General features: G+C 43.7%; 1 protein-coding gene across 1 annotated transcript in view; it reads left to right on the top strand.

Annotated features, from left to right (window-relative positions):
- Enox1 (ecto-NOX disulfide-thiol exchanger 1) overlaps positions 1 to 14,801 on the top strand; it is a 562,855-nt gene that overhangs the window by 447,479 nt on the left and 100,575 nt on the right. Inside the window, exons 11-12 of the mRNA XM_059273297.1 lie at positions 2,886 to 2,992; positions 6,885 to 7,002. Coding sequence (XP_059129280.1) covers positions 2,886 to 2,992; positions 6,885 to 7,002 — 225 coding nt within the window. The remainder of the gene's footprint in view (positions 1 to 2,885; positions 2,993 to 6,884; positions 7,003 to 14,801) is intronic.

Here is a 14,801-nt window from a genome sequence, read left to right as displayed (position 1 = left end):
CTTGCTGCTTCCTATCAGACGGCTGCTCACCCATCCCTTCGTTCAGAGCTGCTGCTGTGACTCAGGCCTCTCCATGTCCCCCACACCACTCACAATGGCACATGTCCCCTGACCTATGGCAGCAACTGCGTGGCCTGGATTAACACATAGTCTTTCCCCGTTTCTTCTCTCATGGCCTTAGCCTCTTCCCCTCCAGCTCCTTCCATGGAAAGTCCTTTTACAGCTCCAACCTTGCAGACTTCTCTCCTGAGCAAGTCACCAGCTAAGGCCTGGCAAAATACTGCCGCCTTCATGACAGGATCCCTTATTCCATGATCCCGACTTAGCTACTCTACTCTGTTTTCCTCAAAGTGGTCTAACATACTTCTCTTGTACAGAATCATTATCTGCTTTCACTTCTTTATCATCTCCAAGACTTGGATCACATCAGAAAACAATAATATCTAATGTGTACATTTCTAGTAATCAGCTGTCTGGTACTTGACCAGCTCCCCAGGTGTTTGTTGAATGAATGAATGAATGAATGAATGAATGAATTTACTTCATGGCCTCAAATAAAGTAATCAAGTCCTCTAACTGACTAAGGCACATACCTTCAGTCAGCAAACCTACCTAAGTATACACGGTGTTTTCTCCTTTAACCTATACCATAGTGAGCCAGACTTTAGCTTCTGTTTCATTCTGTCCTCCATGTTCGTTAGTGGCATATCTCCCCTTCAGACCCTCCTCCATTTATGAATAGGCATCATTTACTCTTTAATGTAGCGTCTTCATTAAGAGTCTTCTCTAGCAAAGAGCAGAATTTTGATTATCACCACCCAAATACTACCCCTGAACACCATAGCGTTTCCTCTTCTAAATGATACCAGTCGAAGAGCTTTGCTGTTTAAAGCCACGGAGCCTCGTGGTCACCAGCCCTGCCGGTTGGCTTTGTCTGAGATGACTTCTGGCTTCTGCGGGCTGACGCTGCAAGGACAGCTGAAATACCACTGATCCCAGCCTGCAAGTAGATAAAGCAAGTGGGGAGCCCGGGTGGCCACAGCATGCTGCACACTGAGGGCAAAGGCCAGATGAAGCCAGCACTTAGGGTCGCTCTGGGTGACAAGCCTAAAAGCCTATTCGTCTGGGTGAGGCATAGCAGGGCTGCCACAGAAGCACCAGAAGAATGTAAACCACCTCTGTGGAAAATGTTCTTGTTAAAACTGAGAGAAACAGATTCATAATATAATATGAAAATGGAGTTTTCTAGATAAGTTTACAATTGAGGTTCCTCTCAGGGAGAAAATAGCAAATACAAACATTCCATGTGAAAATACCTGGAGATCGAGGCCAAGAAGTATTTATTAGCATTGTAGGAAATATTCACACCATCATGGGAATGGAACACATCTTACTTCCCTCTAGCACAGTGGTTCTCAGCCTTCCTAATGCTGCAGCCCTTTAATACAGTTCTTCATGTTGTGGTGACCCCCAACCATAAAATTATTTTCATTGCTGCTTGATAACTGTAATTTTGCTACTGTTATGAATCATAATGTAAATATCTGATATGCAGGATATCTGATATGTGGCTCCTGTGAAAGGGTCATTCGACCTTCCCCCAAAGGGGTCATGACCCATAGGTTGAGAACTGCTGCTCTAGCACATCATGTTGCTCATTTTGTGTGCTAATTTTTTGCCACTGAAGGTCACTCGCCTTTGGGGGCTTTGCTATCATGACATTTTTTTGGATGCCTGAAGATGTGGAAGAGAATTGAAGCCCTCTTTTTTATAATAGAGCCTCAAGAATCACTTAGGAGTTATGGGATACAGTGCTAGCATCCTTAAGAAGTGAACTCAATATTTAGAAGTTCAGGTTTAATCATGTGACTGACTCAATGCACTAGTTTCCTTAATCCCATGCTTACCAGATCAATAACTACTCAGGCAAGACTGAGTCTATAGTTTGTTAGCTCCATACCTAACATCCTGTAAGACCCCATCCCTTCCTCATCCCTTTCACAGTCCCTCAACATTTACCATCCAAATAGCACTGTTCCTGGTGGTAGCAGAATTAATCAATGAAGTCAAGGTGATAGAATTAAAACCCCAAATGGTGTGAGAGTCAGGAGGGGATGCTTATGAAAGTTATTGTGGGACACCAGAAGATAGGGGATTGATTCAATAAAGAATGGAGAACCACCTATGGTACTGAAGTCAGACTCAAGACTCGAGCTGCTGCTCAGGTGAGCTTTGGTCTGTCTTCACAAGAAATGAGTAGCACCTATTACCAGCCAATGGGCAGGAGGACTGGCTTGAGTCCTTAGAGAAAAAAAAAACAGGGTGGGGGGAGCTGGTTCTAGAGGCTGAGGAAGCTATAACACAATGATTCATGGCCCCAGTTTGGACCTTGGACACAGTAGTGTCTTCAGCGGGTTGTACTTAAGCCCTTGAGATGGAGAACAAAGAAAATTGATACATGTTTGATTCTTGGTCTTCAGACGCTCCACCCTAATTTTACTCTGAAGCCCCTAGCCAGGCAGGACTTTATATGACCTTTATTTGTATGACAGTAGCAGGGTCTGTATATCTATAGATCTAGGTCTATAATCTGCCCTATCAGATTTATAAACAACAACTAAAGGATGCTCCGAGGTAGATGCCCATGATCCTTTCCCCAGTCATCTATAGAATTCGTTCTAACCTAAAGTTATGGAGACAAACTTGAAGGGAGACATCCCCAACCTTGCTAAAATGTAAGTACAAAAAGGCACAAATTGGATGGATATTGATGATGTTGTTTCTACTGTGACATCATCCATAGACTCCTAGTGTCTTTGCTTTGCTTCCCTATAGTGATCACAACATAAATTACTTGTCTTGTTTGACTTCCTTGTTCACCAAAGTTGAGCAGATTGTGGCCGTTTTCAACGCTTCTACCAGACAAAAAGCCTGGGACCATTTCTCGAAAGCTCAGCGCAAGAACATAGACATTTGGCGAAAGCATTCTGAGGTTGGTGATTTTACTGTTATTTTCTAACCACCATCACACAGCTGGATTGGCAGAGAATAGAGTGGCTGTAGCCGTTAATGGTTTTGTTACAGCGGGCAGTCCTTTGCCATCGCCCTGTCTCATTGTCCCCTCCATAGCCAGCTCTACTTCGTTTCTTGTCCAGAAAAGCAGCTGGCTTCACACTTAGAACAATTTTCTCTCCTCTCCAAGGGAGAGAAGCATCTTTCCCATTCATAGTAAAGAGCTTGCTCAGAAACAAACCAAGACGCTTTACCTACAATTAGACTGAAATATATATGTATAAGCCAATTTAGAAAACTAATCGTTAAGTACGGAGCTTTTCTTCCGCGATCTATGTGGTGATGACAGTTGGCTCTTTGGGCTTGAAACGGCAAGTACGCCTTCCTCTCCATATCTTCTTGTCATCAGCCATGCCTGGTCCACTGGGCTAGCCAGGAGGTTCTGTCACATCTCTCCCCAGAGCAAAACTCACGATGGGGGCAAATGTCCAGGCTAGCTGAGTTCACAGCATCAATGCATGTGTGAAGTGTGAGTATCTCCTGCCAAGGAAAGAGGTCACAACTTGACTTTCCTTGCTACCTAGACAGGCCCAACTGTGTCCTTAGTCATTGGTCATCCAGCTGTTAATTTTGACTCCACCTGTAGTGTACGCTTTGAACCTGTAATGTAAAAGTAAGTATTCCGTCTTCCTTTGCTTCTTTTTAAGTGAGAGAATGGTTTTCATTTGGATGCCTCTTCATTCCTAGCATGTTAATATTAAAGTTCTCTAAAAGACACTCCCCTCTTTCAAAACTCACAAAGTTATAGAAGGTAAGGTTTATTTATGTAATGGTTTTGGCTCACACTTGGAGAAATAAGTATTTTATGAAGAGTTTGAGGAAACACAAAGTCCTATGACATCAATCATCCGGGTAGCATTTTAAGTGCCCATTAACTAATGCTAAATTGCAGTTGAATACCAATGGTACTACATGTAATATCCACATGAATACTAAATAGATCCTTTATTGTTGCTGTTATTATGGCGAATGCTGAATAACTTCACAGTAATGGGCTGCTGGAAACACTAGTGTAGTTGTCTGGTAAGGGCATGTTTAAGTGGAGTTCACTAGCCTAAGAAGATGGCTGGTGACTGATCCAGCTCACGTCCACTCTTGGGGATTGTGAGGTGGAGGTAGGATTTCTCTTGAATTTTTCAAGGGCTCCCAAAAAAAAGGAAGGGTGTGTTTAGTTGATTTTCTCTGACACCAACATGCAACCCAAGTCAAAGTTGATTTTCTAGAAGGGGAAATAAAAAGAGGCCTCTGTTTTATGGTACAGTATGAACACTCAAATTGGAGTCTAAATTATGATTCAATGATGATTCAGATTTGGGAATGGAGAACCTTTGGATTTTTTAAAAATTCAGATAAAATCAAGTGTAACTAAGGATATTTTAACAGATACCCATAAGTGCTAGGATGCTGAAACTATGTGGGCACACAAAGGCTTCTTGCTTTCTCAGTCCTTAGAGATGGAATGGAGACTCCAGAGGGATGGAACGTCACCCTCAAAAGCCCCTCCTGCCACTTCCAACCTTATCTTTTGGAAAACAGAATTCTAAATTACCTCTTATTTTCTCTCCTACATGTTGCTTAATTGATTAAATACCAGTTAGTAATTTAACATTGTGGATGATTTCTCAGTTGGCATATAAGCTTGATAATTGGCTTGATTTTTTTCTGCATTCCCATGTACAGCATCTGTTAATTACCTGCAACACCTCTACAGATTTATTAGAGTGTGTTAGTGATTTACTGCTGAACCACGGGCACCTTGTGGAAACACCCTAGTTCCCCTCCCTCCAGTATTTTCCCTTTACACCACCTTCCCCACAAAACAACTGTCATATGACAGTTTGTCATTAATTGCAGAACTAAGCAACTGCCCTTACAGCCTTGTTTATTCTTTCCACCTGGTTTTTCCTTGTTTGGGTTTTTTTTCAAGCTACCTCTTTGGGAATTGGGCTCTTCATCAATAGAAAAATTAGCTGTCCATTGCCCAGAAATGTCCCCACGAATCACCCGTGGTATCTACCTCCAAGAGCTGGTAGACAGATTCAGCCCCTCTAGATGGCATGGTTACAAAGGGAGGTGGTGTTTATTGTCCCAGTGGTCTCCAGGGACTGTTCTGTGGCTGTCTGCCTTCCTGTTTCCCTGTCCTCCACAAGGGTGATTTCTTGGGTGCAGAGGTATGCATTAGCATAGGTTGACAATGAAGAGTTTCCTTCCACCCTGCTGCAGTTCAAATCTGTGAGCTAAGGAAGGACTTCCAAAGCCAGGGCAGCAAATGCACATCCGCTGAGTGGGCAGTAGTCATGCCCCAATAAATTGATGGAATTGTTTACTTTTATTGTTACTCATAGACTTACTATACAGTAAAATTATCTTAGTATTTGACTTTTAATTAGAGGCCTTTAAAAGAGGAAAACAGAACAATGGAGGCTTTTCTCTGTTCTAAGTCTTTGTGAGAACAGTACATGCTCTGAGAACAGAAGGCTTCGCAATTCCATAATACACAGCTGGGTATAAAATGATGATATAGCCAATTACGGTAAACAATTACATCATTCTGCTTTTTAGGAACATTGGTAAGGATTTTATGTGTAATTTGGTACCTTTTACAATGGATTTCCTAACATACCATTGCAGCCAAATACCCTTGTCTTAATATTATCCCCCTTTATGGGTGTGTAGGCAGAAGCTCAGTGAAATTTCCTGACTTGATTTCAGCCACTGCCCTAGTCACTAGACATGGCAGGTCCTCAGATCTGTGGTTATAAAACCAGTGCTTAAGCCATCGCCACCACAGAACTACAGCCCCGTGAACACGGTAACAGGCTATAAAAGAGAAGACCTCTCTGTATTTATTTGATTCAGCATCTTTTGAATTTTATGTCGTGAATATATGAATGGCATGAATGTTTGGATAAATCATATTCAGGCACATACATAGCAGCTCAACACAGTGTCTAGCATGAGACCAAGAGTCTTTCACATGCAGGGCCATGGAAATGGCTCAGTCTGTAACCAAACATGAGAACATAAGTTCAGATCCCTGGCATTCCTATAAATAACTACATTGGAGTACACTTGTGATTCAGAGCTGGAGAAGTGAAGACAGGAAGTGTCTAGAGCTTTATGGTCACCCAGTCTAGCTGAGTCAGTGAGAGACCCTGTACAAAGAAAGTAAGGTGAAGAAGAAGTGAGAAAAACACCTACTTCAATTTCTGGACACACACACACACACACACACACACACACACACACACACACACGTGTGCGCGTGCATGCCACATATATACTAAAGTCTTCTAAATGCCTTAATTCATTTCCTCCTGTAAAGCATTAGTACCACAATGTTCCAGTAAGCAAATTGAGCAAATAGTTGTGTAGTAGTATTCTTAAAGCTATACTAGGACCAAACTGAATGCAGCCTCCTTAAAATCCCATTGCCCACATCTTTGCTAGCAGTTGATGTAACTTCTGTGTGCCATCTATGTAACAACGGCTGTTTCTCTGTAACCTTGCGGTAGCCCTGCTGGAGCAGACAGGTCCTCATTTTTATAAATCAGGAAACTCAGGCTGCAGTGATACCAAAGAATTTGCAAAGAGCCCTTCCAGTCATTGATGAGCAAGGATTTCTCCCAAGTCTGACAGTGAAGCCTCCTGTCTTTCTCCTAACCCCTCCCCCACAACACTATTCTAGACTTTGGGTGGAAGCTTTAGACTCTAAATGTTGATATGTGAGCCGTAACCTACCGGAGACCGTGGGGAGATGGTTTGATGACATATGGCCGTGTTTCTGATGTTCATGTATCCTGTGCTTTCAGGAACTCCGGAACGCTCAAAGTGAGCAGCTCATGGGCATCCGCCGCGAGGAGGAAATGGAAATGTCTGATGATGAGAACTGCGACAGCCCGACTAAAAAAATGAGAGTCGATGAATCAGGTAATGCTGGTAACCGCCAGGTCCCCAGAGGTATCCTAGCGAGCACCGCATCTTACATGGGGAATAAGTGCCAGGAAATGGCCACATAACTCACTTTTATTTGAGTTGCACTAAACTTTCATCTTTTGAGTGACTACATTTTATTAATAGAACGTTAAACTCCTCCTTGGGAACACGGTGATTTAAATTGCTCCAGTTGTTTCTCCATATGTAGATCTGGGGCCATTATCCTTCTTTCAGGGACCCATGCCTGTTCCCATAAAACCCCTTTTCCAGAGTGTGGCAGCCACAGCTGATGCTGAATTACAGATGAAGTTTGGTTTCAGTCCATGTACTTCTTAGGAAACGTTTAATCCCTAAAGAAGCTTGCTAACCAGCTAGCATGCTAGAAAATTAAACATTCCCTCCAATACAGTCCACCTAACTTTTCATCGAGATGGGGCCACACATGGTACCAAGTGAGGGGCATCTCCCCCTTGAGTTGAGTGGAACTTAAAGAACTTCTTCTTTGTGCACTCTGCCTTATCTGAGACTGATTAAAACTGTCTCCTAGATTCACAAGTGAGTTCTTAGTGTTTACAGGTCCAGTCAGACTGGAGGCACCAAAGGAAGGTAGCTTGTGAGAGGGAAGGGATATTGTCCTATGGACCTGCCGAGACCCTCAGTCACCACCACAGCCAGAAAATAAAATTAGAGAAATGTAATAAGTTCCATCTTCGTGTGTGTAGCATGGGATAAAACACATACCTGTCTCTGGTTTCTAACTGAAAGATTGCAGGCAACTGAAATAGAGGATCTTGGCTAATTTGTTGGTAGAAGTGGAGGGGTAGAAGCAAAGACACCCCCCCCCTTGCCCTCTGAAGATAGGATGACAGTAGGTAGACTATGTAGAAGAGATACACTCATTGATGATGTGCGTGGTTAAACACAGTGTGATCACTCACCAACCCAACATGACATAGTGCTTATATACTATTTTCCTAGGGAAGGGACAGGGTAAGGACTATGGGCAATTCTGGGTAATAGTAACTGATTTTTAGTAGTACTCCATGAGCCTGGAGAATATGGGACATTGACCTTAGACAAAGTCAGCTGGGTGTCAGAGCAGACAATGGATGGTAAATGGTTCTCTGTGGAATGTTAAATGGCATCAAAGCCATATTAACAGACATCAGCCTCTCTCCCAACACTATCAGGACCCACTGAGACAAACTTGTAGGACAGGGGAATGAGACCTGGCATTCTGTAATCAAAGATCTTTGGGGAAGCCCACTTGATACTTTCTGACATTGGAAAGCCATTGCCCTAGAAAATCTCGCTTTCTCCCTGAACCCCATCCTTGAAGTTCTTTAGAAGCCTAGCACACAAGCAAACACTGTATCTCAGGGACTTCCCAACCCCATTGTCTAAAAGCTAGCCCAGCATTTCCGTCTCTCATTAGATGGAGACTACCTTTCATAGGACTGTCCCACTCTAAGGTGTGGATCTGGTTATTTGAAGAGAATTCTGTCCTCACGGGCACTTCTGTAAGTCTTCATATATGAAAAGGTTTATTCATGTGATTTTCTGAAATTCCATGTGATCTTGCTATAAAATGTTTCTTTTCTAAATGGTTTTTATCATTTTTTGAAGATGAAAATTGGATTCTTAATATCCTTCTGTAAGGTGAGAAAGAATTTAGTCAGTTTGAAATTCTGAGTTGAACCTGTGCCTTTTTGTATATGTAACATTTCTTTCTTTATTTTTTTTAAAAATTTTATTCATTTTACATACCAATCACAGATCTCGCTCTCATTCCTCCTCCTGCTCCACCCTCAGCCTTCCTCCCCCTACCAACCCCCCACTCCCTCCTCCAAAAGGGTAAGGAGTCCCATGGGGAGTCAGTAAAGCCTGGTACATTCAACTGAGGCAGGACTAAGCCCTTCTCTGCTGCATCAAGGCTGAGCAAGGTGTCCCACCACAGGTAATGGGCTCCAGAAAGCCTGATCATGCACCAGGGATAGATCCTGATCCCACTGCCAGGGGCCCTCAAACAGACCAAACTACACACCTGCCTTCTGTATGTAGAGGGTCGTCAGGTCCTATGCAGACTCCACAACTGTCAGTCTAAAGTTAGTGGATTCCTATGAGCTTGGTTCAGTTGTCTCTGTAGATTTCCCCATCATGATCTTGACGCTCCCCCCGCCCCCTCCCACCTCCCCGGCCATGCTCATATAATCTCTCTCCCCTCTCTCTTCGACTGAACTCCCAGAGCTCAGCCTGGTGCTTGGCTGTGGATCTCTGCATCTGCTTCCATCGGTAACATTTCTTTTTAAACAATCTGTCAGTTTCCATAGGGAGAAATGCATGTGATTTCACAGTTTGTTTGGGATAGGCTAGCATAAGGATGAATAAACAGTAGGTTCACAGAGTTGATCTGGGAAATCACATCAACAACTGTACATCCATAGGACTGATACCAGAACTTAGTTTTAGACATGTCCACGGAGGCAGCAAGGACCTGTGCCCTCCTCAGGGACCAGCAGTCCCCCCTAAAGGTCTGGAGAGCAGTTTCTCAGACCTCCCTTGGTGGATGCACCAGGCATCTGATGAGAGCACGCAGTATAACCTACACTTTGAAGACTTTCCCCAGGCATGTTACTTGGTCAGCAGAATTAATGAGCAAATGCAGTGCGTGTTGGCTGCCATGTACCGAGGGAAGAGATGAAAAGGCTGGAGTTCAAATGCCAGGCCCCAGAAGTCCAAAGTCCTTTTCGTGTTTCTTCAAATGAGCTGGGCCAGAGGACGTGGCATGTGGTTTCGGCAGAGAGCAGAGGACTGATTAAAGGGATGAGTAAGCAGCTGACCATTTTTATGCCACTGGGCCCTGGAGATCCTGCCCACAAGCAGGCCATTGTTTTCCTTTCAGCTCTGAGTACTCAGGGACATTGCCTGATGGCAAGAATTCCCATCTGCTCTTTGGACTAAACCATGCTAATAACGGCATGAAGCAAAGGAGGGGGACAGAGACCTCATAGACTAAAGGAAACAGCCTTTCCCGTCACTCATTTTTAGGTACAAATGTGTGGCTGGCTTTTCCCCCCCATGGGAGCTGCTTCCCCACAGTGTCCGGCTCTGATGAGCCAATGGGAGCTGCCAAACATGAAAATGAGTCTCTCTCCTCTACAGGAGCCATCTACGGCCCAGCTCCTGTAGTCTCAGCTGAAACTTTTTCTTTTCTTTGCCTCAAATATCTTAAGGAAATAGCTGGCCCAGGAATTCTTAGAAATTCCAGGAAAGAACACCCTCTAGGGGACCTTCTGCCTGTGATAGGAGGACATGGTGAAGCCATACTCCTCAGGGTGGTCAGGCTGGAGCTCCCAGTGCCAGCTTGGCATACCCTCTCCCCGCTAGGACACTCACAACCACAGCAGGCAGGAGCGTTTTCCAGTGAGACAGAGCAAACTGACTTTGTGTCTAGAAATAACACAATCGATTATGCATATAAGGGCTTGTATGATACTTTTGGTTTTATTTCTTAATAACCAAAATATTTCAATGTGCCTCTGCTTTTCTGGTTGTAAAGACTATATCGTTCTATTTTTTACTTTTCTCTGTGTGAAATGATTAACAGCATATCTCTGGCTAGAGTTCCCTGGTTCTGCTTTAATATAGCTCTTGGCAGACCGTTCACACTCCCTCATTGGTTGGTCTTAAGAGGGAAAAGGCATTCGTTGGAGCAAAACTAAGACAGTGATGGAAATGGAAATGATTCTGCTAATAACCGAAAACCCTGACAGATTTATCAAAGCATCCATTGAGGAAGATCAGCACCGTCTTCCAGAGCCTGTGAAGCTGGCTTTTGATAAAAGTGTAAATGGGTTATTGCTTAGTTTGCCTCCTGCTGGAATCAAGCCAAACCTTTAAATCCACATCTAGTCCTCCATCAGCCCCTGCTCCCTTCCTTGTCTCTGTCCTCCCATGGTCTTCTCTCCACGTGGACAGTGGAGGTGGGGCAGCCGCGCATACAAAGAGGACGGGGGCAAGCCACACCTGGAAGGCTTGGTGTGGTAGAACCCAATCAGTTTTAAAATCGTTAGAATTAAACAAGCCATTGTATGTTAGGGGCTTGTGCCTTTACAAATAATGCCAAGTGCAAAATAATTACTCAGTAGTACTCTGCTTATGGTCTCCATTGTTCTCCAGCACCTGGCCCAAGACCTTTCTCCAAACAGTTAAAAGTATGTGGACCTTCACACGCATCCTTCCCTTGCATCTGCCCCGTCATCTGATCGTAATGTTCTTTCTTGATGTCTTTCTTTCACAAGACGATTAACACTGGGAACATTTGCTCTGATTCGATTTAAAAGGCACATGTTAAGATGCATATTCAATGAGGATGCTTCCTTTTGCTAAAACATTCAGAACTTTGTGCAAAAACTCAGTGTCACTGGCTGAATAGGCATCTTTCTGATTACCAAAGGCATTTGTAAATCACCACAGCGGCACGGTGAAGGCATTGTAGCTCCAAAGAGAGTTAGACCTGATGCCCCTGCCCTCCAGGGGATGTGATGGATGCCTTTTGAAGAAATAAACCATGGTATGCTAATTAAGGCACCAGGCTGAATAACAGGTATGTCCTAAAGCCAGGAAGTGAAGTGTGGTATCATCCATCCGTACCTCAAGGTTACGCCATCCATTCAACATTCCATGCATGTTCAGAAAACACAAATTTTAGAAAAGTGGAAAGACAAGGTTCTTGCTTAACGACAACACTTAAACTATTCTACAGGACATAACAAATGCTTTTAGATTCTAACTGAACCTCATTTAAAGTCTGGGTTCTTTATACGAACGTGTGTGTGTGTGTGTGTGTGTGTGTGTGTGTGTGTGTGTGCGCGCGCGCGTGCATGGGTGTGTGTGTGTCTGTCTGTCTGTGTCCGTGTCTAGGCTTGCATATGAGTGTATAGGTCAGAAGATGACTTTCTGGAGTCACTCACCTTCCAACTTGTGTAAGGCAGGGCATCTCATGTTATTTCTGCCACTGTGCTGCGCATTCCAGACTAGCTGGACCTCAAGCTTCCAGGCATTTCTCCTACCTTCACCTCCCACCTGATGAGGTATAACTGATGGGATGACCACATCTAGCTCTTTCCCCCCACTCTTTTCTTTTTAAAGTGGGTTTTGGGAATGCAACGTCGGGTTTTCAGGCTTGTACAGTAAGCATTTTTGCCCACTGAGCCTCGCTCTACCCACAAATACTTTTTAAACGACAAAGTTTTCTCTGTGTTGTCAATTTTCCATAGAAGCTCACAAAACCATTTTGTTTTATTGCTGTTGTTTTTAATTTCACCAAGAAGTTGAACAGTGATTTCCAGCAGCCACGTCAAATTAGGGATTCAATTTTAATTAGAATAACAGTGTTTGATCTGAATAGTTTTATCCATAGCAGGATGCCTTGGATTTAAAAATATGAATATTAAGGTTGTCTTTGGCTGTCCCCTTGATTTCTTGAGTTCCAAGATTACCTTTGGTTTTCTGTTACTGCATTCCCCTCCTAATTACATTCTGAAAGCCCAGTGGGGGTGCCCCACAGGGAATCTGAGAAGAGGCTCACTGTAGCCCCACACCAGCCAAGCACAGGGGTTAGTTACTAAATACCAGCTAGAGTCTGACTCAAGATGGCAGTACCGATGGCAGCTTGCCTGAGGCTGCCTTTTGGGAAGAAGGCCTGGACTGTGCTCTGGGGCAGCTAACCACAGAGGTTTAGCACATGGCAGAGCAAGAGCAGTCTGCTGTGGAGAATGGGAGGGTCCATTGATAGCCACATGCCCGGGCCCATGCTTCCCGAGACAGTCGCAGCATTGAATAGAAGCTAGAAGGACAAGCTGCTTTCCTGTGTCCTGACAGCCTTGAGCATCTCCTAAAAGAACAGTGGCATCTATTTAGGAAGGACCCCTGAATCAAAGACAAGCACATGCTTCTCGGGCTCAGTTGCATGTCTTCTGGGAACCTCAGTGCCAACGAGGGAATAGTTTTTTGTTTTGTTTTTATACACTGTGCAAATCTTACCAATGGACTTCAAATAAATGTTTATTTTCAATTGATTTTTTTCAGTTCCTTGATTTTATGTACAGTTACAATTCCCTGCCATAATGGACAGGCTTCTTAAAAAATACAAAAACCATTTCTCCTTGAAAATTGATTTACCTTTTAAATACTTGGAGACAGATATTATTAAATGGATCTTGTAGGAGCTCTTTCTGCTGGAGGCTGTCCAAATGGACCCTCTGCATCTGGGTTGTAAATGTAAATCTTGATCTTACTGTAAATTTATGCCCTTACTGTTCTGTGGTACCTAGCAATGCCACAGTTGGCTCCTGACTTCTCTCGTAATGACAAACTTTCCATAACTGGCCACATCCAGGAAAACTGCACTGCGTTTTTAGATCTAAGGAACTCCCCAGGACTCCCCTGCTTTGCTGGCCTTCCTTCAAACTGAGTGGAGCCCTTGTTAGGGTCCAACACTTGTGCTTGGCCTGGAGCAAGGAAGGCTCCCTCAGTGGCCTCCCGTGGTCACTCAGCCTAGTACTCCAAGGTGCATTAACAAAAAAACGGGGCTCTGTGAGGCTCTGGCTTCCTGCCAAGCACAGTGAGCCCTTCTGAACCCTGCAGAAGACTTGGGCTACTAGGTAGCTAGCAGGCAAAAGAAGGGAGTGAGGAAAGTGAAATCATTGTCTGAAAGGGAGAGCCGAGAGGGCTTGACTGTGAAGGATTCAGACAATGGGGTCTCAGCCTCACCCCTTGCATACAGACCACAGGAACCCAGTCCTTTCCACTTCCCAGAACACCACCATCTCTATTCCAGCTTCCTGCGGTTGGGGGCATTTCATTGTGTTAAGGCTCATAAGAAACTTCCCCCATTTCCTTAGCAGGCTCTAAGGACACTGAGGGAGTATTTATGTAATAAGATGCAAAGTTGCTATGGAAAATACTATAGCAACCTAACACCTCCTGGAGCCAGGCAGGGGCTTGTAACAGCAGTCTAAATTTACATTTACCGGAGTGTCATTTTATCGACACTCTTAGTATCTCAACCTGACAGGATGTTAAAATATGTTTTCAGCTCAAGTTTGAACAAAATTAACACAGTGTTGTTGGAGTTTCAGTGTAGTCTTCCTGACTTCTGGAAAAAGCTATCAGAATAATTCTGGAAGGGGTTAGATGCCAGACTCCCAGTGAGTTGGTAGATTTCTATTGTTTCGCTAAACATAGGGCCAGATTGCCTTGCGTTAATGACTGATTCCCCCTTTACTCTGTAAGCAATACAGAGGAATGCCTGATCATGAAGAGAGAACTCGTTCTCAACACTCTGTGTGCTGGCAAGGGCTCGCTCACCTGTGATTTCAGTAGAAGCTCCTAGAAGATATTTTCAGCATGTTAGCTCACTGCCCTCACCTTGAGAAGCAGCTAACATTGTTTAAAAGCAAAACTATTTTTTATATACAGACAAAATATAGTCTCTTAAGGAAGTCAGTGGCTAAGAATGGTGAATATAGCAGAAGATATGGCTGTTACAGTACTCTAGAAAAAGTTTGGATTTCTAATGTTTTGCCCTTCTATGTAGTAGAACCATCTATTCCAATGTATTTTGTAAAGCTCAATAGAGGTAACGTTACATTATTTGGGTTTTAGTCAGGCCTGCTTATATAACATATCTTTAAAAGCCTTCTGATATGTTCATGACATTAAAAAAAAATGCAGAGCAAGTCTGTGTTCCCTATTGGATCCTGGCTTTTTCTCACAAATCATTGGGAGAT

The sequence above is a fragment of the Peromyscus eremicus genome, chromosome 9, assembly GCF_949786415.1.
Source record: "Peromyscus eremicus chromosome 9, PerEre_H2_v1, whole genome shotgun sequence".
NCBI lineage: Eukaryota > Metazoa > Chordata > Mammalia > Rodentia > Cricetidae > Peromyscus > Peromyscus eremicus.
The sequence above is the reverse complement of the archived record's forward strand: the minus strand, read 5'-3'. Positions and strand labels throughout refer to the sequence as shown.